This window comes from Eubalaena glacialis, chromosome 7 (assembly GCF_028564815.1).
Source record: "Eubalaena glacialis isolate mEubGla1 chromosome 7, mEubGla1.1.hap2.+ XY, whole genome shotgun sequence".
Lineage (NCBI taxonomy): Eukaryota > Metazoa > Chordata > Mammalia > Artiodactyla > Balaenidae > Eubalaena > Eubalaena glacialis.
Genome location: NC_083722.1, coordinates 32,683,800 through 32,706,309, shown reverse-complemented (window position 1 = coordinate 32,706,309; position 22,510 = coordinate 32,683,800). Strand labels below are relative to the sequence as shown.

Here is a 22,510-nt window from a genome sequence, read left to right as displayed (position 1 = left end):
GTATGTGCAAAATGGAAGCAAGAAACAATGATGTATTTGGGGGAACTTTAAGTAATTGTGTTTGGCTGGAACGAAGGGTATGTGTAGTGAAGTGGCAGGAGAGGAAGCCAGAAACGGAGGCAGAGCCGGACCACAAAGTTCTGTGATCTAACAACTTTGAGCTTTATTCTGAAACTTGAGGAGCCACTGAAGGATTTTAAGAGGGAAAGAGACAAAAGTAGACTTTTTAATTTAGAGAACTCTGGCAATTATGCGAGTTTGGGTGGCAGGCTGGGAGAGAGCTGGAAGGCTTACTGAGTGATGAGCGTTCAGTGAGGCAGAGGGGACGGGAATAGATGGCGAGGAGGCGGTGGACTGGGAGAGCTTGAGAGGTGGCGTCTACAGCGCCTGCCACTGACTGGATGAGGGCGGCCGTGAGGGAGAAGTCATGTGTTCTAGTTGGAGAACTAGGTGGATGGCAGTTTTCTTTCCCAGGAGAGAGAAGAGGAGAGGAAGAGGAGCAGGTTTCTACAGACAGACGACCGGTCCGTGTGGGCATGTAGGCTTGGAGGTGGCTGTGGGCACGACGAAGAAATGTCTGTTGGATGCATGGCGTGAAAGCTCAGGAGAGCGGTCTAGGGTAGTGATGTGGATTTGGAGTCATTAGGGTGTGAACTTTCAGCTGAAACTATGGGTTTAAATGAAGCCACTTTGGGGGAGGATAAAGGGAAGAGCGGGGGTCTGGGGAAAACTGACGCTTAAGCATAGGACAGGAGTCTGAAGAGGAAGTGGTGGGTTGAAGTTCTGAACCAAGACCAGGGCCCTGGTTCTGACTGATTCCTTTTTCCTCTGCCAGGCAGCTGACTCTGCTGGTGGCCAGTGAGGACTCAAGTTACATGCCGGCCAGGGTGGTGGTGTTTGGGGGTGACAGTGCCAGCTGCATCAGCACGGAGCTCAACACGGTGGGGACCCTGTGCCCCGCTTCCCCTTACTCTCCATCCTTCTGTTGGTCCCGGGGCCTTATCGGAAGGACCCAGTCCGTGGGGAGCTCCCACATCCCTTCCTCCCAGGCAGGCACTGCCTCGTAAGCAGCGAGAATAGAATTAGGGCTGTGGAGGCATGTAGATCCACGGGTGCAGGGCGGGTGAGGTGAAGGGCACACACTGTCACAGACTTGGTTGCTGTCAACAGTCCTTCCCGTTCCACTTCTGCAGGTGACAGCTCTCTCTCTACCTCTTCTCCCCCGCCCCACCAGGTGAACGTGATTCCTTCCGCCAGCCGGGTGGTCCTCCTGGAGAACCTCAACCGTTTCTGGCCTGTCATCCAGATCCGCATAAAGCGCTGCCAGCAGGTGGGGCGAGGGCAAAGGCTGGGGGCTGGGGACCAGGAGGAAGCACAGGGTCTCCGCAGTGCCTGGATTCTCCAGCATTCAGGCCAGGCTCAGGCCGAGGGTCCTCCTTGGTCTGCTTGTGGATGGCCCAGGAACCTGTTGAGTTCCAGAGATGTGGGAATGTCTCCAGGGAGCCGAGGGTGTGAGGCCTGTGCACATTGCAGGGCGGCATCGACACCCGGGTTCGGGGCGTGGAGGTCCTGGGCCCCAAGCCCACTTTCTGGCCACTATTCCGAGAGCAGCTGTGTCGCCGTACATGTCTCTTCTACACAATTCGGGCGCAAGCCTGGAGCCGGGACATTGCAGAGGACCGCAAGCGCCTCCTCCAGCTCTGCCCCAGGTGAGTGGGCAGGAGGCAGGCAGGGAGGAGAGGGGATGGTTAAGGGAGCAGGAGCTGTGCTTCGGGGGAGTCTGAAGGGTAAAGCAGCGGCCGGGATCGGGGACAGAGCAGAGATGAGACGTGTGTGCTGAGGGGAGGAGCAAGGGGAGCAGGGTAAGGGACTGGCTCAGCTCGGGGTGACTGGGAGTTGAGCGTGCTTGAGTGGAGGCCTCAGGGGAGTCTTTAATCCTTGACCAGACACTCTTTGTTCCCAGACTGAACAGGGTTTTGCGCCACGAGCAGAATTTTGCCGATCGATTCCTCCCTGACGACGAGGCCGCCCAAGCACTGGGCAAGACCTGCTGGGAGGCCCTGGTCAGCCCCCTGGTGCAGAACATCACCTCCCCTGGTAACCGTCCCCACCCCTGGCCCAACTAACCCGCTCCTTGTAATTATTCCCAGGGCTGACCTGAGTTAATGCTCTTGGTTCTTTTGGTTCCTGTCTTTATCCCTGAAGGTTTGTCACCTCAGTGTTCCTCTCCTTCCTGCCCCAGGGACTGCTCCCTGAGACTCTGGTATTTGAATTCTCCACCCTCCACCCCCCCTACCCCCCGCCCCCAACCTGTTCCCATGTCCCCAGACTCCAGCTGAAGCAAACCTTGGTGAGGGGAGGACGAAGGCCCTGCTGCCCCCAAATCCTTTTTGTACAATCACTCCTTCTCTGTCCTTCTCCCGGGCTCTCCTTTCCCCATCACCCATGGAGACCTGTTCCTGACCCATCTTCTTTTAGATGTGGAAGGTGTGAGCTCCCTGGGGTGGCTGCTGGATCAGTACTTAGAGCAAAGAGAGAGCTCTCGGAACCCCCTGAGTCGAGCAGCAGCCTTTGCCTCTCGAGTCCGTCGCCTTTGCCACTTGCTGGTGCACGTGGAGCCGCCTCCTGGGCCTTCTCCTGAGCCGTCCACTCGGCCCTGTGAGTCCCAGTCATGGCCAGCTGAACTAAGAATCTGGGCAGCGGTGATATCTGACTCCTCTCTCTCCTGGGTTTTACTCATCCTTTCTGCTTTGCCATGGGCCTTCCAAGGGTTCGGTTCCCAGGACGCCGGGACTCGCCCAGGGGCTGAGATGAACCCCGTCCTTTGACCTCTGTGTCCACAGTCAGCAAGAACAGTAAGGGTCAGGACCGGAGCCCTGGGCCTTCACCAGTTCTTCCAAGCAGCAGCCTGAGGAACATAACCCAGTGCTGGCTGAGTGTGGTGCAGGAGCAGGTGGGCAGAGGGAGCTGAGGTCCGGGCGGGACCGAGGCTGCTGGGCTGCCCCTTGGATGCAGTTTCCCCTTTCTCCTCAGGTCAGCAGGTTCCTGGCTGCGGCCTGGAGGGCGCCAGACTTCGTGCCCCGCTACTGTAAACTCTACGAGCGCTTGCAGAGAGCAGGCTTGGAGCTCTTCGGGCCCCGAGCAGCGTTCATGCTGGCCCTGCACAGCGGCTTCTCGGGCGCCTTGCTACAGCAATCCTTCCTCACCGCTGCCCACGTGAGTGCTGGGGACCCCCGGCTTCCCAGTCCATTTCTGCTCTGCCTTTTCACCTCCTTCCACCCACCACCCTCCTACTCCACTCCCTCTTCATGGTTTGCTGCTGCCCTTCCCGTTGCCCCCAGATGAGTGAGCAGTTCGCCAGGCACATCGACCAGCAGATCCAGGGTGGCCTGATGGGTGGAACCCCTGGAGTGGAAATGCTGGGGCGGCTCCAGTGGCACCTGGAGCCCATCATGGTCCTCTCTGGCCTGGAGCTGGCCACGACTTTTGAGCACTTCTACCAGTGAGTGCAGGGCTGGAGAAGTAGGACATGGGAGGCATAGAGTCTAGAGAAGGGGGAGACTTGAGTCTTAGAGGGAAGGTGAGGGAGGAGCAGTAGGGAGGAGAGATTAAGATGCAGAGATGGCCGTGGCACTGGTGGGAAGGACGAGGTGAGGGATGGCCTGTGACCCAGGCAGGCTACAACAGAGGTACCTACGTTCTGGAGCGGGAGCCCATGCCGAGCACCCACACTGAGGCTCGGCCTGGGCTGTGCGCGCTGCAGGCACTACATGGCGGACCGTCTCCTGAGCGTGGGCTCGAGCTGGCTGGAGGGGGCCGTGCTGGAGCAGATCGGCCCCTGCTTCCCCAACCGCCTCCCCCAGCAGATGTTGCGGAGCCTGAGCACCTCGGAGGAGCTGCAGCGCCAGTTCCACGTGTACCAGCTGCAGCAGCTGGACAAGCTGCTCTTGGAGCAGGAGGATGAGGAGGAACAGGGCCTGGAAGAAGAGGAGGTGAGAGCAAGGGAAAGAGTGGGAGAGCAGGAGAAGACTAGACCAAAGAAGAGCCCAAGAGCCCTTGAAATCCTTCTGTCTCTCAGGAGGAAGAGGAGGAAGAGGAGGCTGAGAAAGAACTGTTTATCGAAGATCCAAGTCCAACAGTTTCTGTACTGGTCCTGTCACCACGCTGCTGGCCGGTCTCTCCACTCTGCTACCTGTACCATCCCAGAAAGTGCCTTCCCACAGAATTCTGTGATGCCCTTGACCGCTTCTCCAATTTCTACAACCAGAGTGAGGAGATAGGGACAGGCAGTTGGAGATTGGGGTGAGATTTGGGGTGGCATCTCAGAGAGGAAGAGGAGAGGATCTTTGGACAGGAATGTGTAGATATGAAGAAAAATAATCTCTAGAGAGAACCATCTCCTAAGGAAGGGTGGAAAAGTGTGGGTTAGATCTTCATTAATTTCTCTCTTATTTTCTTCAACTTTATATGAATTTGTTCTATTTTTCTTTTTTTAACTTCAAGTTGCACGCTTAGTTAATTTTTAGTCCTTTCAGACTTCTGATTTTCAAAGGAAACTATTTAAGGCTATTCATTTCCCTCTCAACATTACTTTAGCTGCATTCAGTAAGTTTTTTGGTTTTGTTTTTTTTTAGAGGTTTTTTTTTTTTGACGTATAATTAGTATTCAGTGAAGTGCACAAATCTTAATTATAGCTTAATGAATTTAATGTCCATATGCCCTCCCATAACCACTCCCCAGATCAAGATGCAGAACATTTCCAGCTCCCCAAAAGGCTTCCTCCTTCATGTCCCCTTTCTAGTCAGTATCTTCTTCCAAGAGAAATTATTCTTTTTCCCTTTATCATCATAGATTTTTGCCTTTAAGCATCAGGTAAGTGGAATCATAGCGTATGTATTCTGCTGTGTCTGATATCTTTCACTCAACATAACGTCTGTGGGAGTTATTCAGGTTGTCAGTTATGTCATTACTTTGTTCTTTTGCATGGTTTAGTCATATTCCACTGCATGAATGATGGACATTTGGGATGTTGCATATGTTTTTATCATGTAGTACTTTATTATTGTTTAGTTCTAAGAATTTTCTAATTTCCATTTTTATTTCTTTATTAGTTTTTTTGAAGTATATTTTAAAATATTTATTTATTTATTTGGCTGTGTTGGGTCTTAGTTGCGGCATGCAGGATCTTTCCTTGAGGCAGGTGGGCTTCTTTTTAGTTGTGGTGCACGGGCTCAGTAGTTGCAGCGCTCGGGATCTCTAGTTGTGGCACGCAGGCTCCAGAGCGGGTGGACTCCGTAGTTGCGGCACATGGGCTCTTTAGTTGTGGCGCGTGGGCTTAGTTGCCCCGTGGCATGTGGGATCTTAGTTCCCCGACCAGGGATCGAACCCACATCCCCTGCATTGGAAGGCGGATTCTCAACCACTGGACCACCAGGGAAGTCCCGGAAGTATATTTTTAAATTTCCAAACTTTTATTTTGCTTAGTTATCTTTCTGGTTTAGATTTTAACCTTCATTCCCTTGTGGCCAAAGAACATGATTTCTATGATTCTGAATCTTTGCAATTTATTGAGACTTCCTTTACGGCCTAGTAGATGGTCAGATTTTATAAGTGTTCTATGTGTGATAAAGAAGAATGTGTATTCTTCAACTGTTGGATATAGATTTCTGTATATTCCACTAAATTGACATTGTTAATTGTGTTGTTCAAATCTGTAACCTTACTCATTTTTGTCTGTTTGCTCTATTACTTAGAGAGGTATGCTAAAATCTACCATTATAATAGTGAATTTTTAAACTTCTAATCATGTCAGTTTTGCTTTATATATTTTTTGACTGTATTATCAGATACAAGCTTAAAATCATTTAACAGTGCTGTCCAATAGAGCTTTCTGCAATGATGGAAAAGTTCTTTTCTGTGCTGTTCAATATGACAGCCATTCGTGTCTGTTGAGCACTTGAAATGGGACTAGTGTGACTGAGGAGCTCGATGTTTAATTTTATGTACTTTAACCAGTTTAAAGTTAAATAGCCACATATGGCTAGTGGCTACCATAATGGACTATGCAGGTTTAGAATCTTCATGGTCAGTTAAGCCTCATTATTGTGAAATGACCATCTTTCTTTCTAGTAAAGTTTTTCTCTTAAGGTCTGTTTTTATCTGGTATTAATAGTATACCAGCTTTCTTTTTTTAAAAAATTTTTTTGGCCGCGCTGCACGGCATGCAGGATCTTAGTTCACCGACCAGGGATGGAACCCGTGCCCCCTGCAGTGGAAACGTGGAGTCTTAACCACTGGACTGCCAGGGAAGTCCCTATACCAGCTTTCTTTGATTAGTATCTTTCTAGTATATCTTCTTCTATCCTTTTACTTTTTCTTTTTGGATTCATCATTTTTTTAGGTCTCTTTTATTGTAAAATATGAATAGCAAAGTTTGCCATTTTAACCATTTTAAGTATAAAATTCAGTTATTCCTTTACTTGAAAATTTTCTTATTTGGAAATAATTCAAATTTACAGAAAAATGGTAAGAATAATACAAAGAACACTCATATATTCTTTATCCAAGTTTACTTTTTGTTAACTTTTCACTCCATTTGCTTTTATCATTTGTTCTTTGTGTACATATACATATCTATAAATGTGTATATGTATGTATATGTGGTGTGTGTGTGTGTATACTTTTTTCTCATGAACTGCTGCATATATGCTGGCTCTTTGCCCCTAAATAATACACATTTCCTCAGAATAAAATATTCTCTTATAAAACCACAGTACATTTATTACTTTCAAATATTTAACATTCATATAATACTTTTAATCTACTTTCCATATTCCAATTTTGTCAATTACTCCATAATCTCTCTTTTTTTTTTTTTCCAGTCCAGGAGAGGATCCAGTCTAGGATCACCTGTTATGTTTAGTTGTCATGTCTCTAGTCGCCTTTAGTCTGGAACAATTCCTTGGCCTTTCTTTGTCTTTTATTATGTTGACATTTTGGGAGAATATAGTCCTTAAAAATTTTCTAAGTAGTTCCTATTTTAAGTTGGTATATTTCCTCATGATTAGATTCAAGTTATGCATTCCTGGCCAGAGTACTAACTGATATTATATACTTCTCAGGGTGTTACATCTGGAAGCACAGGATTACCATCTGCCCCTTGTTTGTGATGTTAATTTTGACAACCTGGTCAAGAGGTTGTTTGATTTCTCCACTGTATAGTTAATATTTTTTCCCTTGCTACTATTAGTAAGCAATCTGAAGGTCCTGCTGTATAGCACAGGCAACTCTGCTCAATGTTATGTGGCAGCCTGGATGGGAGAGGAATTTGGCAGAGACTGGATGCATGTGTATGTATGGCTGAGTCCCTTTGCTGTGCACCTGAAACTATTCACAACATTGTTAATCGGCTATACTCCAATATAAAATAAAAAGGTAAAAGAAAATAAGCAATCTGTTGGCAGTATACTTTAAAACATGCCAATATTCTACTCTCATCAGAATTTCCCCCAGTAGCATTTTACTTTTTTGTTGTTGTTGTTGTTGGCTGCCTCTGTGGCTTGTGGATCTTAGTTCCCCAGGGATTGAACCCCGACCCCCGCACTGAGAGCACGGAGTCCTAACTGGACTGCCAGGGAATTCCCTCATTTAACTTTTAACTTTACCATACTCTTATATTTTAGGAATGTGTCTTATAAATACCTAGAATTTGGTTTGTTTTTTTTTTTAAATATACTTTTTTAAAATTTAAATTAATTAATTAATTAATTAATTAATTCATTTTTGGCTGTGTTGGGTCTTTGTTTCTGTGCGAGGGCTTTCTCTAGTTGTGGCAAGTGGGGGCCACTCTTCATCGCGGTGCGCGGGCCTCTCACTATCGCGGCCTCTCTTGTTGCGGAGCACAGGCTCCAGACGCGCAGGCTCAGTAGTTGTGGCTCACGGGCCCAGTTGCTCCGCGGCATGTGGGATCTTTCCAGACCAGGGCTCGAACCCGTGCGCCCTGCATTGGCAGGCAGATTCTCAACCACTGCGCCACCAGGGAAGCCCTAGAATTTGTTTTTTTAATCAACCTAATAATCTCTTTTTGAATTGTCAATTTTTGTCTATTTATAATTATTATGAGTAATGACGTATTTGGCTTTTATTTTTTAACCTCTTAGTTCACCCTTCTTATTTTAAATTCTTCATATACACAAAAGAGTATATAAAATGTACAGTTAAAGCAAAAAAAAAAAAAAAAGGAACACCTTTATAGATGTGATTCTGCCCTGGGGTTTTATGCATTTTATTATTTTGGATTTTAAAAATTCCTTTTTTGTCTCTATCAGTTTTGGAAGTTATGCATTCTATTTCTATAGTTGATTGCCCTTATATTTTTAATGTAAACTTAACTTGTTACTATCACTTCCCATCTTCCTGAACAATAAAAGGACCATAGAAAATCTTAATTCCAGCTCTAACTCCCATCTTGTATCTTTTTTTACCTCCCAACTAGTCATCATTATTATTGTTTTATTCAGTTTGGATTTGCCATCATACCAATTGCTTTAGTCACCATTCCTCTTGCATTTAAAAAAAATATTTATTTTATTTATTTTATCTATTTTTTTGGCTACGTCAGGTCTTAGTTGCGGCATGCAGGATTTTTTTGTTGTGGCATGCAGGCTCTTCGTTGCGACACGTGGGCTTTTCTCTAGTTGCGGCGTGAGGGCTCTGTAGTTGTGGCACGTGGGCTCTGTAGTTGTGGTGCGCTGGCTCCAGAGCGCGTGGGCTCTGTAGTTTGCGGCACGTGGACTTTCTCATTGAGGCGTGCGAGCTCAGTAGTTGTGGCGCACTGGCTTAGTTGCCCTGCGGTGTGTGGGATCTTAGTTCCCCAACCAGGGATTGAACCCACGTCCCCTGCGTTGGAAAGGCGATTCTTTACCTCTGGACCACCAGGGAAGTCCCTCCTTTTGCATCTTGATCCTTCTTTCTGAGTTCAATTTTCTTCCTAAAGTACATCCTTTAGAAGTTGTTTTTTTTTTTTAATTTTTATTGGAGTATAGTTGATTTACAGTGTTGTGTTACTTTCTGCTGTACAGCACAGTTAATCAGTTATACATACACATATATCCACTATTTTTTAGACTCTTTTCCCATATAGGTCATAACAGAGTATTGAGTAGAGTTCTCTGTGCTGTATAGTAGGTCCTTGTTAGTTATCTATTTTATATATAAGTAGTATGTAGATGTCAATCCCAATCTCCCAATTTATCCCTACCCCCCTTCCCTCCTGGTAACCATAAGTTTGTTTTCTACATCTGTGACTCTATTTCTGTTTTGTAAGTAAGTTCATTTGTACCATTTTTTTAGATTCGACATATAAGTGATATTATACGGTATTTGTCCTTCTCTGTCTGACTTACTTCACTCAGTATGACAATCTCTGGGTCTATTCATGTTGCTGCAAGTGGCAGTATTTCGTTCTTTTTTATGGCTGAGTAATATTCCATTGTATATATGTACCACATTTTCTTTATCCATTCCTCTGTCAGTGGACATTTAGGTTGCTTCCATGTCCTGGCTATTGTAAATAGTGCTGTAGTGAACACTGGGGTGCATGTATCTTTTCGAATTATGGTTTTCTCTGGGTATATACCCAGGAGTGGGATTGCTGGATCATATGGTAGCTCTGTTTTTAGTTTTTTAAGGAACCTCCGTGCTGTTCTCCATAGTGGCTGTACCAATTTACATTCCCACCAACATTGGAGAAGGGGTTCCCTTTTCTCCACACCCTCTCCAGCATTTATTGTTTGTAGATTTTTTAAAAAATTTATTTATTTTTATTTTATTTTATTTTTGGCTGCGTTGGGTCTTCATTGCCACGTGTGGGCTTTCTCTAGTTGCAGCAGGCGGGGGCTACTCTTCGTTGCGTTTTGCAGGCTTCTTATCGCGGTGGCTTTTCTTGTTGCAGAGCACGGGCTCTAGGAGCACGGGCTTCAGTAGTTGTGGCTCGCGGGCTCTAGAGCGCAGGCTCAGTAGTTGTGGTGCACAGGCTTGGTTGCTCCATGGCATGTGGGATCTTCCCAGACCAGGGCTTGAACCCGTGACCCCTGCATTGGCAGGCGGATTCTTAACCACTCTGCCACCAGGGAAGCCCTGTGTGTAGATTTTTTGATGATGGCCATTCTGACCGGTGTGAGGTGATACCTCATTGTAGTTTTGATTTGCATTTCTGTAATAGTGATGTTGAGCATCTTTTCATGTGCTTTTTGGCCATCTGTATGTCTTCTTTGGAGAAAGGTCTATTTAGATCTTCCACTCACTTTTTTTAATTTAATAATTATTATTTACAGTTATGGGAAACAAATTTTAAACAAATTTGCATACATGTTTTGTTGCTGTGATATATGAGAGACTGATCAGTAAAAGACTGCCAAGCATAAAAATATCAATGTATTACATCAGGATAAAATTTGGGGGGGAAGTGAAATGGAAATTAATTTCAAGGAGTAAAAGGAATGATGTAAAATGTCTGATAAAGAGCTCGTCTTGTACTTTTTAAATGGATGATGGTGGCTGTCACATCATAATGATTTTTTTTTTAACATCTTTATTGGAGTATAATTGCTCTACAATGGTGCGTTAGCTTCTGCCGTATAACAAAGTGAATCAGCCATACATATACACATACCCCCATATCCCCTCCCTCTTGCGTCCCCCTCCCACCCTCCCTATCACACCCTTCTAGGTGGTCACAAAGCATCGTTCTGCTCATTTTTTGATTGGGTTGTTTGTTTCTTTGTTATTGAGCTGCATGAACTGTTTGTACATTTTGGTGATTAATCCTTTGTCGCTTCGTTTACGAAGAAATCTCTTAATTGATGGAATATTGTTGGAAAACTTTTATCAGTTTTTATTTCAGAATGGCTTATTTTCACCGTCATTTAAGAAATCATTTTATTATGAGAAATTTTATTTAATTAATTAATTTATTTTTGGCTGCATTGGGTCTTCGTTGCTGCACGCAGACTTTCTCTAGTTGCGGCAAGAGGGGGCTACTCTTCGTGGTGGTGTGTGGGCTTCTCATTCTGGTGGCTTCTCTTGTTGTGGAGCACGGGCTCTAGGCGCGAGGGCTTCAGTAGTTGTGGCTCGTGGGCTCTACAGCGCAAGCTCAGTAGTTGTGGTACACGGGCTCAGTTGTTCTGCGGCATGTGGGATCTTCCCGGACCAGGGCTGGAACCTGTGACCCCTGCCTTGGCAGGCGGATTCTTAACCACTGCACCACAAGGGAAGCCCTATGAGAAACTTTAGACATACGCAAAAGTAGACAGAATAGATAAACTTCAGTATACCAACATATATCAGTTCATGGCCAATTTTGCTTCATTTGTACCCCACCCGCTTTCCTTAGCCCTCAAATTTAAGGTAAGGACTCTCTTTTTAAAAGCAAGGACACTACAATTATCAAACTTACAGAAATTAGTAACAGTTCCTAATATTATCAAATATACAGTCAATATTCATATTTCCCTAATTATCTCGAGCTTTTAAAATTAAGGTTTTTTTTTTTGCCTATTGAGGATCCAAACAAAGCCCATACATTACATTTGATGAGTTATATCTCCTGTCTCCCTTAATGTATAGGTTCCTGCCTCTGTTTTCTTCCCCCTTGCAATTGTTTGTAGAGTAAACTGGGTAGTTGTCCAAATAGAGTTGTCCACTGGCTGAACTTTGCTGATTGTGTCTACACGGTGTTCTCTAGGCACCATACTCTGTCTGCTTTCCCGAAGACCGATATTTAGATGTAGGAGCTTATTCAGATTCAGGGTTGATTCCTCGGGCAAGGACACTTCATAGGTAGTATCGTGTACTTCCTCCTGGAGGCTGTCTCTCTCTGTGATGTTAAAGTGGATCAGTGGATTTCACTGTTGTCTGTCCAATCTATACGTTATGTATAATTTCCCATTAGCTGTTCACTAGACGCTCATTCATTCTCATTGCCATTAGGGTTAGGAACTAGTGACATTCTACTTTTGTCATTCCCTCTTCATGTGTTAGCCAGAATGCTTCCTGTATAAAGAGAAACTTCCTCTCATCAGCTTTTTGGTTACCCTGAAGTACTGTTTATACAGGAAAGGCTTGATTCTCTTCTCCTCCCCCTTATTTTTAACCAGTTTTCAAAATAATGTGTTGGTTCTCTAGCTTCGTCCAAAGATGACTGGTGAGGTCTTTTAAAAAAATATATCATTATGAACTCATGGCTTTTAAAACATTTCATGTGTTTCAATTCATCGCAGGTGTTATTTTTTTTGATCTTCACATTGTCCCATCTTTGGCCAGAGAGCACCTCTCAGGCTGGCTCCTTTTGATACCCTCTCCCTTTGACAGCATCCTCGTTTTCTAGTCTGAGCAAACAGCCCAGGCTCACAGGAGAAGGAAGAGACCCAGCCCAGCGAGACTTTAAAACTGTCAGCTCCCTGGGAGCAAAACCCAGCTCTCCTCTCTGGTGTTTCTGCCGTGGAGCTCGCCTGGCACAGGGCTAGGCTCAGGGTGGGCTCCCAGGTCCCTGTGGCAGACACAGAGGAGGCTGAGCTCTGGGCGCTGGACGAGGCACCTCTGTGTCTGTGAATGCTGGGCCCTGCTCCCCACAGAAACTAGCAAAGTTTGGCGAATGGTGCACCCTCGCCTCAATGCTGACCCCTTGTTTCCCCTACTCTGTCTCCACATTTTCCCTCAACACTTTCCCAGGTCAGAACCATCCAGTCCTGGACGTGGGACCACATCGGCGACTGCAGTGGACGTGGCTGGGCCGGGCTGAGCTGCAGTTTGGGGACCAGACCCTCCATGTGTCCACCGTGCAGATGTGGCTGCTGTTGAATTTCAATCAGATGGAGGTGCCTCAGCTCCTTGGCCTCTAGCTGTCTTCTCCTCTGCTTTGTCTGTCACTGTTCTTCTCAAGTCTCTCCCTCCTTCCTTCTGTCCTCCCTCTTATTTTCCTTTCCCTTGACTGTCTTCTCCTGACTGGCCCTGTTTCTCCTGACCAGGAGGTGTCAGTAGAGGCTTTGCTGAAGAATTCTGACCTCAGCCCCAAGCTGCTGCTCCAGGCACTCCTGCCCCTCACCGCTGACAGCGGCCCTTTGACCCTGCAGGAGGGTCAGGACTTCCCACGTGGGGGTAGGTCTGAGGGGGGCTGGGCTGAGCCTCTGCTCCGAGGGGGCAGGGCTCTCTGGGTGGGGGTGGCGTAGGGAATGAGAATGGGGTCCCCTTTGCCCCCACTCCTCTGTCCCTTCCCCTCCTCGGGCGCTGACTGGGAGCGGGTTCCAGGTGTGCTGCAGCTCCGTGAGCCTGGGCTCTGGCCCCATGGGGAGGCCCTGTGGCTGCTACCTCCCCAGACGTACCTGAACGTAGAGGAGGATGAGGGCCGAACCCTGGAGCAGAAGAGGAACCTCTTGAGCTGTCTTCTTGTCCGTATTCTCAAAGCCCACGGAGAGAAGGGCCTCCACATCGACCAGCTGGTTTGTCTGGTAGGCAGAGGAGACTGTGATGGTGGTGGGAGAGGTAGGGAGTCGTGCTTGGGGGTGGGGTTGGAGGCAGGGGTCATCACAGGGAAGGTGAACTGTCTCAGCCCGAGACCTGGTAGGATGACATTTCCATTTGGGTTTTCTATTCCCGACGGGCAGTTAGACAGAAGGTAGAGACCAGACGTGAGTGCTGACCATGTGCCAGGCTCTATTCTAAGAGTTTACGTGATTAAGTCATTTAATCCACACAAAAATACTATGAGATAGGTGGTGGTGGAGTTATTATTATTATTACTATTATTATTATTGTTCTCATTTGACAAATAAGAAAAATGAGGCATGAATTAGTAACTGATCCATAGTCACACAGCTAGTAAGGGCAGAGCCGGGCATTGAACCCAGGCAAGCTGGCTTCTCTGGGTAAAAGCATCCCACCTGTTTCCTCTCCTCCCATCCAGGTGCTGGAGGCCTGGCAGAAGGGTCCAAATCCCCCTGGAAGCCTGGGCCGCGCTGTTGCCGGGGGCGTGGCCTGTACCAGCACCGATGTCCTCTCTTGCATCCTGCACCTCCTGGGCCAGGGCTACGTGGAACGACGGGATGACCGCCCCCAGATCCTGATGTATGCCAGCCCGGAGCCCATGGGACCCTGCCGAGGTCAGGCAGAGGTCCCCTTATGTGGCAGCCAGACCTCCGAGACCTCCAAGCCTAGGTAGCCACCCCTAGCTCTGTCCCCCTACTGCCACCCAGGACGGATGGCACTGCAGTGACATGGGAGGGGTCGTAGCGCCAAAGTCAGGCTCCCAGTGGAAAAATATTTCATTTCTTTCTTTGTCTAACCCCGTTTTCCCTGTCCCTGTTATCTCCCCCATTTTGCTAGTCTTCATTCCCCCTCCCAGCACCGTCATCCCCTTCTTTGCCTCCTTCCCAAGCAGGGCCCTTGCTCTCCCCAGCCTCCTGAAGCCAGCCCTTAGGCAAGGGACCCAGACATGTAAACTCCTTTCTGAATGTCTTTCATTCTAAGCAAAATTGAAATATTATGCAGATATGTATTGAGTACTAACCGTGCACTTTGCTCAGTGAAATATACAAATTCTAGCTTTCAGGAAGTCTGTTCTACAGAGGAATTTGCTGTAGGATTCCCCTAAGTAGCTGGCACCCCTAAAGCTTTTTACATCAGCTCCAGTTCACCAGGAGTTGTTACGGCTCTACTTTTATGCCTGCTCTTCACACTGTGTGTAAAGCAAGTTGTCTAGAGTAATCTTTCTCCAGCTTTCACATGCACACACGTTCAAATTCAGTTGAGCTCCCGGTGACACTTAGGCTGCTGGTCCACAGACAGCACTTTGAGGTGTAAAGCTGTAGATTGTTTCTCACCGGACACCCTGGTAGTATTTTGGGCAGGACCTGCAGTAGGATTGTCCCATCCACTGTAGGTCAATTAGCATCGTGACCCCTGCCCACTAGATTCCTGTAGTGCCCCCAGTCATTGCAACTGCCAGCACCCCCCTCTTACAAATGCCCCTGTGGAGGCTGTGCTCTGACGGTTGGTTGGATGGTTATCCTCAGGTTGGTTAAGCAAGTGTGGATGGAGATGTGCAAGCGGGGGCTGTGGGACCAGGGTGGGGTTCAGCTAGCAGGTTGGATAAGCAGGGCAGTGAGACTGACCGCTGACTCTTCTCTCCCTCAAGCCCGGAAGTTGTGGCTGCCCTAGCATCCCTACAGCTGCCTGCGGGCCGCACCATGAGCCCCCAGGAGGTGGAAGGGTTGATGGAGCACACGGTGCGGCAGGTGCAGGAGATGCTGAACCTAGAGCCAGACGTGGCTCAGCACCTTCTGGCTCATTCCCACTGGGGCACCGAACAGCTGCTGCAGCGCTACAGCGATAACCCCGAGCCACTGCTGCTGGCGGCCGGGCTGTGCATCCCTCAGGCCCAGGCTGCCCCTGCACGCCCAGACCACTGCCCTGTGTGTGTCAGCCCTCTGGAGCCCGACGACGACTTGCCCTCCCTGTGTTGCATGCACTACTGCTGTAAGGTAAGGCCCTGCCAGCTGCTCTCCTGTCCCGGCTCTCGCCCGACAACACAACTCCTTGGGAACTTCTGGGCTGCAGCCCCAGCACTGCCATTTCTCATCCTGGGCAATGTTGAACGAGTCTCTTAGTCTCCCTTAAACTGGTTTTGTCATCGTAAGTGGTGCCTTGACACTCTACAGGTTGTTAGGATCTGGCGGTATGTGTCAGTGGTTCTCAAATTTTGCTGCATATTATAATTACTGGGAGCTTTGAAAAATTCCGATGCTCAAACTATGCCCCAGACCAATTAGAATCTCTGAAGGTGAAACCCAGGCATCTGGAGTTTTAAAAGCTCCTCAGGTGATTCCAGTGTTCAGCCAAATTTGAGAACTATAGGTAGGTAGGTAGGTAGATAGATAGATACAGACACATATACAGAATCAAGGTACTTTCTAAATGAAAAGTGTTATGAAATTGGTGATGACTGTAGTTTATGGTTTCCTTATCACCGTTCAAGGCTCTTTATCCCAGAACATCATCACTTTTTTTTACCATATATACTCTCATTTAATATAAAAATAAGAAGGAATGGTTAAACCAAAAAATAGCACAAAAGCAGAGGGAAGTATGAGAAGTCAGGCTGCTGTAAAGTTGAGGCAGAGAAGGCTGTAGATGGAGAGGGAGTAGTCCTCAGAGGGGGAGGGGCTGAGGCAGGAAGCTGGGTACTGAGTGCCTCATCTTCCCTGCCTCACAGCTTGTAGGACCAGTGCCCAAACCCATCTACTTAGCAGGATGAGCTCCCTTGTTGCCCTGAATTCTAGTCGCCTCTCTCAGCAGCACTGCCCCAGTGGTGGGTGACCGGGGCCGTGTGTGTTTGCATGCATGTGTAGTTGTACTTTTTTCTCTTTCCCTTTTGCTCGGCTTCAGGTTACTCTTCTCACATAGTTGCCTCTGCTCCCTTTTTCCAGGTTCTTAACTATTTCCTTTACACTTTCACTTTTTCATTCAACTAATACTTGTCATGGACTTACTACGTGCACAGCTCTGGGTGCTGTGTGAGGGAGTGGGGAAACCCCAACTGGCAAGGACCCGAGAGCTAATACTAACCACAGCTAATATTTATGGGGGACTCACTCTGGGCCATTGTGCTGTTTTACACACATCATCTTGCTTAATTCCCAAAATAGTTCTGTGAGGTAGGTGAGCAAGCTGGTGGGACAGCGGAAGGAGAGGCGATTTGGGAGGTGGACAGGGGCCCAGATGGGTTGGGTTGGTGGACAGTGGCCTTTAATTTATGGGAAGCCCTGGTGGGTTTTAAGCAGGGAGATGATATGATCTGATTTCCATTTTTGAAAAGATCACTTTTTGTGGAGAAAAGACTTGGACAGAACAAGAGTGGAAGTAGGGACACTGGTTTGGAGACTGTTGTACAAAGAAGCAAGAGTTGGTGGCAGCTGGGCCTAGGGACAGTGAAGAGGGGAGTGGACGGATTGGGACGGATTTGGAGATAGAGCTGACAGGTTTTGGTGGCTTAGGACAAGGGAATCAAGGCAATTCCTGGGTTTTTGACCTGAGCATCTGGGAGGAGGGGATGTGACATCTTTTACTGAGTTGGGGGAAATGTTTGGGCTGGAGGGCAGATTTTTGAGGGGAAATTCAATCTGTTTTGGCCAAGTGAAGTTTGAGCTGCTTTTGCTTTGTTGGACACCTGTGTGGGACTGGCAGGTGGACAATGGATTTTTGAATTTGGAATTAAGTGGAGAGGCCTGGCTGGCAACACCCAGGGAGAGAAGAGCAGGCCCAAACTGTACCCCCATCCTGTAGAGGTGAAGAGACGGGGAGCCAGAAAATGGGACTGAGGAAAAGCAGGCTGATGGCAGAGGTCCCAGCCAAAGGGGAGCCAGTGGCAATGCAGGAGCGATCAGACGGGAAATCCTGGGGTCTGGAGCAGTTGGAGGTGGCTTCCCAGGGTGAGGCTTGAGTGGCAGAGAGTGGGAGGGGGAGTCCAGGCTGGAGACCGTATTCCACTTGGCTGGGCAGCAAAAGCCAAGGGCACACCCAAAGCAGAGGGGCTCCTTGTGGGAGTGGAGTGGGCTCTGAACTGAGATGCTGGCCTTCGTCCTACAGGGCAGGGCTCCCACCCCATGGTGGTGAGGGGCCCTCATGGCCTGTGTGCTTGCAAGCGTGGGGGTCTGAATTTGGAGAAATTTCCCCTGTATGATCTCAAAAATGCAAGAATTTTGCATTCAACTTCCCAGTTTATCTGGGCTTGTTTCACTATAGAAGGGGTTGGTTTTGTTTAGTACTTTGAATGAAAATAGTCCGGTGAAGTGCTTCTTATTTATCCTGGAGCTTTGAAACCACCTGGGGGACTCTCCAGGGGTTGGATGCATCATTTGGGGAAGCTCGGCCAGGCCATCGGCAGTGTGAGGGAAAGGGTCGTTAATGAAGTCTTTTGGAGGCTTGGGTGCTCATGGTGTCAGGAGCGATGGGAGAAGGAAGCGCACTGATGGGACCGGCTCCCGCGGCAGTTGAGGGCTGAGGGGATGATGGCCTGGGTTGGCGGGGGCACTGACGTGGAAGCAAGAAAAGGATTCAAGAGTTGTGACGGCTCCAGCACTGGGGACTGGGGGAGCGGTGGGGTGGCTGATTAGGATTTGGGGGTGCAGCTGGCGAGGCTGCTTTGTGGAGGAGGCTGAGTCTGGGGAAGCGGGAGCATCGAGACAGGCACTGAGGTGAGCAGTGGAGCCGGGAGGTGAGGCTGCAGCTGCGGCGCAGTGACCCTGGCCAGCCCTCCAGGCCTCCTTTCTCTCTGACCTTCTTGCTGTCTCCCAATCTTTCTTAGAACTTCAGTCTTCTCCTTTTTCTTGATTCTCTTTACCCATTGCCTTCACATCCATCCCAACAATAATTATAATTACATTACCACGGCCCGCACATCCTCGAAGTGAACTGTAATTTGGGCCAATCTCAGGAAGACTCACGGAGGCCGGAAAGCTTAGGGTCAGTTTCGAGGTTGACGTAGAAGCAGGCTTGTCTCTGGCCTCGTGCGCCGTCGGGGAGGGGTGCTAGGTGAGTCACGCTTGTGCTGCTCCCGCGCTGCCCCTGAGCGGCTGCTCCTGTGTCCCTCCCAGTCTTGCTGGAATGAGTACCTGACAACTCGAATTGAGCAGAACCTTGTGCTGAACTGCACCTGCCCCATTGCCGACTGCCCCGCCCAGCCCACGGGGGCCTTCATCCGCACCATCGTTTCCTCGCCAGAGGTCATCTCCAAGGTACCGCCTCCTCGGAGAGGCTCCAGTGCTCAGCCCCAGGGAGTGGGCTGACACGCGGGGTGCGGGGGGCCCGGAGGTGTGGCATCCGGAGAGCCAGGCCCTCACCTCGTGGCACCTGCGTCCTCACAGTACGAAAAGGCCCTCCTGCGTGGCTACGTGGAGAGCTGTGCCAACCTGACCTGGTGCACCAACCCCCAGGGCTGCGACCGCATCCTGTGCCGCCAGGGCCTGGGCTGTGGGACCACCTGCTCCAAGTGTGGCTGGGCCTCCTGCTTCAACTGTAGCTTCCCTGAGGTGGGTGCCCACCCTGGCCCTGCCCTGGAGCCGGGATCCACACCTCTCCCTGCCACCCACAAGGACTCTTCCCTGTCCTCCCCACACTGCCGTCCTCCAGACCTGACCTCCCCCTCCCTCCCCACAGTAAGGCTGGGCTGCGTCCTCACTGCCCCTCCTGCTCTAGGCACACTACCCTGCCAGCTGTGGCCACATGTCTCAGTGGGTGGACGATGGTGGCTACTACGATGGCATGAGCGTGGAGGCCCAGAGCAAGCATCTGGCCAAGCTCATCTCCAAGCGCTGTCCCAGCTGTCAGGCTCCCATCGAGAAGAACGAGGGGTGTCTGCAGTAAGAAGGGGGTACTGTGGGCACCGGCAGGGTCGGGGGGCATGGGAGAGGGTGGGAGGCCTGGCGGAAGGAAGGGGCAGTGGGCCTACCCGAAAGCTCAGCAAACAAGGGCAGTTACTCAGCCACCTTCACGGCACCCTCCAGAGTGATTCCTGGATCTGAGTGTTCCTTCCCCCACTTTTAAGCCTATGCTGTATAGGGGAATTCAGAAGCCAGGGTGTGGTCAGTAAGGATTGGTAAGGTTAAGGAGACTAAGAGAGGGACCAGGGCATCTTCAGTGGTGTGTCCAGGCCCTGGGCATTCCTGGTGTGGCCCTGGCCAGAGGCAGGAGCCCTCTGACCAGCTAGCTTCCTCCACAGCATGACTTGTGCCAAATGCAACCATGGATTCTGCTGGCGCTGCCTCAAGTCCTGGAAGCCAAATCACAAAGACTATTACAACTGCTCTGCCATGGTAAGGGGCCGGCGCCGGAAGGAGAGGGCAGAGGCCCAAGGGCAGTGAGGATGAGATGCTGCTGCAGGGCCTGGGCACAGACGTCTCTGTGTCCCAAGCAGCCAAACAGCTGTTGGGACGAAGGCTCAGTGGGGAGAAGACAGAAGCCACTTGGGCCTACAGGTGCTGAGAGTTCTATCTTGGGAGGTCTGTGCATGAAGACCTTCAGCTCCAGAGTTGGACGTCTCACACCGAGGTGGCTACAGAGAGGCCGGGGCGGGCTGGGCACTCCCAGGAAGCACCAGCGCAGAGCAGAGCAAGGACTCTGAGTCAGAGCCTGGCTCCACTGTGTACTCAGTTAACCTGTCCAGGCCTCAGCGCCCTTATCTGTAAAAGGGGATGATAGTCTGACCTACCTCACAGTTATGAGAACTGAATGAGAAAACCTGGGTAAAGCATCAGAAGGCCTCCATGAATGGTAGTTGGTCTGATTATTAACCTCATCCTGTCCTGCCAAGCACCCGACAGCCCTCTCGACGTGTCTTTCCCAGGTAAGCAAAGCAGCTCGCCAGGAGAAGCGGTTCCAGGACTATAATGAGAGGTGTACTTTCCATCACCAGGCCCGGGTGAGCAGGGCGGAGATGGCTGGGTCGGTGAGGAGGTCAGAGGGCTGGGCCAGATGGCCGGGCAGAGGCTAGAGGTCCCAGGGAGACGAGTGCTCTTCTGACTGGGTGGGGATCCGCGTGCTGGCACTGACCGCCTTCCCTGCGCAGGACTTTGCTGTGAACTTGCGGAACCGCGCGTCTGCCATCCACGAGGTGCCCCCGCCCAGATCCTTCACCTTCCTCAGCGACGCCTGCCGGGGTCTCGAGCAGGCTCGAAAGGTGTGGGACGGGGCAGGGGGGCGATGTGCCCAGGGGTCTGGTGGGCTGGGAGAGGGAGGGAGGGAGGGAGGGAGGAAGAAGCTGGCGGGAGGCGGCCTCAGCGGGAGCGGCGGCCTGGGCTCCGCAGGTGCTGGCCTACGCCTGCGTGTACAGCTTCTACAACCAGGACACGGAGCACATGGATGTGGTGGAGCAGCAGACCGAGGCCCTGGAGCTGCACACCAACGCCCTGCAGATCCTCCTGGGTGAGCCCCCTGCCCGCTCAGTGCTCTCTCCTGCCCCCTCTCCCCCAGCACCCAGCCCCGACACACAAACGGGTGGGTGACCAGAGCCAGCTGCCCACCTTCATTCTGTCCCCTTCCTGTCCTTCATAGCCTTATCGCCGTTATAAAGTTCCAGTCCTCAGGTACACAGTACACAGACCTTCACCCGACCTTTGCTTTGGTTACGACCTGTCCCCACCTCTAGGCACTAGGCCCCGGTAGATGTGGGTGGCACATAGTGGGCGTCCAGTATGCACCTGTGGAAGGACGGGAAGAAGGGAGGGAGCCCCTGTGCCCTGCCCTCTCTGCAGAAGAGACCCTGCTGCGCTGCAGAGACCTGGCCTCCTCGCTGCGCCTCCTGCGGGCAGAACACCTCAGCACGGGCCTGGAGCTGCTGCGGCGGATCCAGGAGCGGCTGCTGGCCATTCTGCAGCACTCCACCCAGGTAGCCGCCCAGCCGGCCCGGCCGCCCTGGGGGATCCTGAAGGAAAGGCGTCAAGGACAGATGGACCTGGCGTGCATCCCAGCTCCCAGGCCTGCCCCTTAGCCACCTGGCATTTCCTGCAAAATGGAGTTGGTTATCCCAGATCAAGGGTATTTGGCCAGTTGCTTGCTCCCCAGAATCACTTGGGGAGCTTTTTCAGAAGATTCTTCACAGACGTGGATTTAGAATCCTAGGACTGGGGGCAGGGGACTGGCATCCACTGGAATAGGGGATCTGAGGTTCTTTCTGGCTCTAATACTCTGATGTCGAGTCTAAACTAGGAATCCCACCCTCAGAGAGCTTACGGACTGGTAGTAACTTGGGCAGAAAAGGCGTGAACATACATGGGAAGCGGGGGTGGTACCTCACCGCAGTATCCTGGGTGGCGGTGCTGAGGTGGGGGCATTCCTGGCAGGGGCCGGGCCCCCCTAGGCCCTCAGGGGACGCTGGGTGAAGCGAGGCTGGGCACAGAGGCCCCGTGTCCTCTACTCTCCTGCTCCCCGCATCCTCCCGTCTCCTTGCCAGGATTTCCGGGTTGGTCTCCAGAGCCCATCATCAGAGGCCCGGGAGGCGAAAGGATCCAACGTGCCCGGCAGTCAGTGAGTGGAGGGGGCAGAGCCACGGAGGGGGCGTGGGAGGTGCCAGGCTTCCTCTGGGGCTGAGCGTGGCGCTCTCCCAGACCCCAGGGCTCCTCGGGGCTGCAGGCGGAGGAGGAGGAGGAGGAGGAGGAGGACGACGACGATGAGGACGATGTGCCTGAGTGGCAGCAGGATGAGTTTGAAGAGGAGCTGGACAATGACAGCTTCTCCTATGACGAGGAGTCTGAGAACCTGGACCGAGAGACTTTCTTCTTTGGCGACGAGGAGGAAGACGACGAGGGCTACGATTGAGGGGTAGGATGCAGGGAGCGCTGGAGCCGCCAGAGTCCTGGGGCCACGGGCCCAGGAGTGCACCCTTCCCCCTGTCGTGAGGGTAGGCGGTTACCAGTGTCTGCGGCACCGTCTCCTGTTCACTGAATAAACTTTTTTTCATATA

At 50.4% G+C, this 22,510-nt stretch overlaps 1 protein-coding gene across 2 annotated transcripts in view; it reads left to right on the top strand.

Moving 5' to 3' along the window:
* Nucleotides 1-22,510, top strand: part of CUL9 (cullin 9) — a 38,130-nt gene extending 15,620 nt beyond the window's left edge. The window contains exons 17-41 of one of the 2 annotated variants that reach the window (XM_061196179.1): nt 836-941; nt 1,235-1,330; nt 1,534-1,709; nt 1,964-2,097; nt 2,479-2,658; nt 2,844-2,953; nt 3,034-3,216; nt 3,342-3,502; nt 3,764-3,992; nt 4,079-4,268; nt 12,730-12,875; nt 13,026-13,155; nt 13,306-13,505; nt 13,961-14,211; nt 15,191-15,536; nt 18,648-18,788; nt 18,918-19,082; nt 19,249-19,412; nt 19,772-19,865; nt 20,396-20,470; nt 20,618-20,728; nt 20,856-20,973; nt 21,303-21,436; nt 22,001-22,074; nt 22,155-22,510. In XM_061196179.1, the coding sequence (XP_061052162.1) occupies nt 836-941; nt 1,235-1,330; nt 1,534-1,709; nt 1,964-2,097; nt 2,479-2,658; nt 2,844-2,953; nt 3,034-3,216; nt 3,342-3,502; nt 3,764-3,992; nt 4,079-4,268; nt 12,730-12,875; nt 13,026-13,155; nt 13,306-13,505; nt 13,961-14,211; nt 15,191-15,536; nt 18,648-18,788; nt 18,918-19,082; nt 19,249-19,412; nt 19,772-19,865; nt 20,396-20,470; nt 20,618-20,728; nt 20,856-20,973; nt 21,303-21,436; nt 22,001-22,074; nt 22,155-22,365 (3,925 nt within the window). In that variant the 3' untranslated portion in view covers nt 22,366-22,510. Of the gene's footprint in view, nt 1-835; nt 942-1,234; nt 1,331-1,533; nt 1,710-1,963; nt 2,098-2,478; nt 2,659-2,843; nt 2,954-3,033; nt 3,217-3,341; nt 3,503-3,763; nt 3,993-4,078; nt 4,269-12,729; nt 12,876-13,025; nt 13,156-13,305; nt 13,506-13,960; nt 14,212-15,190; nt 15,537-18,647; nt 18,789-18,917; nt 19,083-19,248; nt 19,413-19,771; nt 19,866-20,395; nt 20,471-20,617; nt 20,729-20,829; nt 20,974-21,302; nt 21,437-22,000; nt 22,075-22,154 lie in introns of both variants that reach the window. The other variant, XM_061196178.1, reaches the window with a different exon arrangement.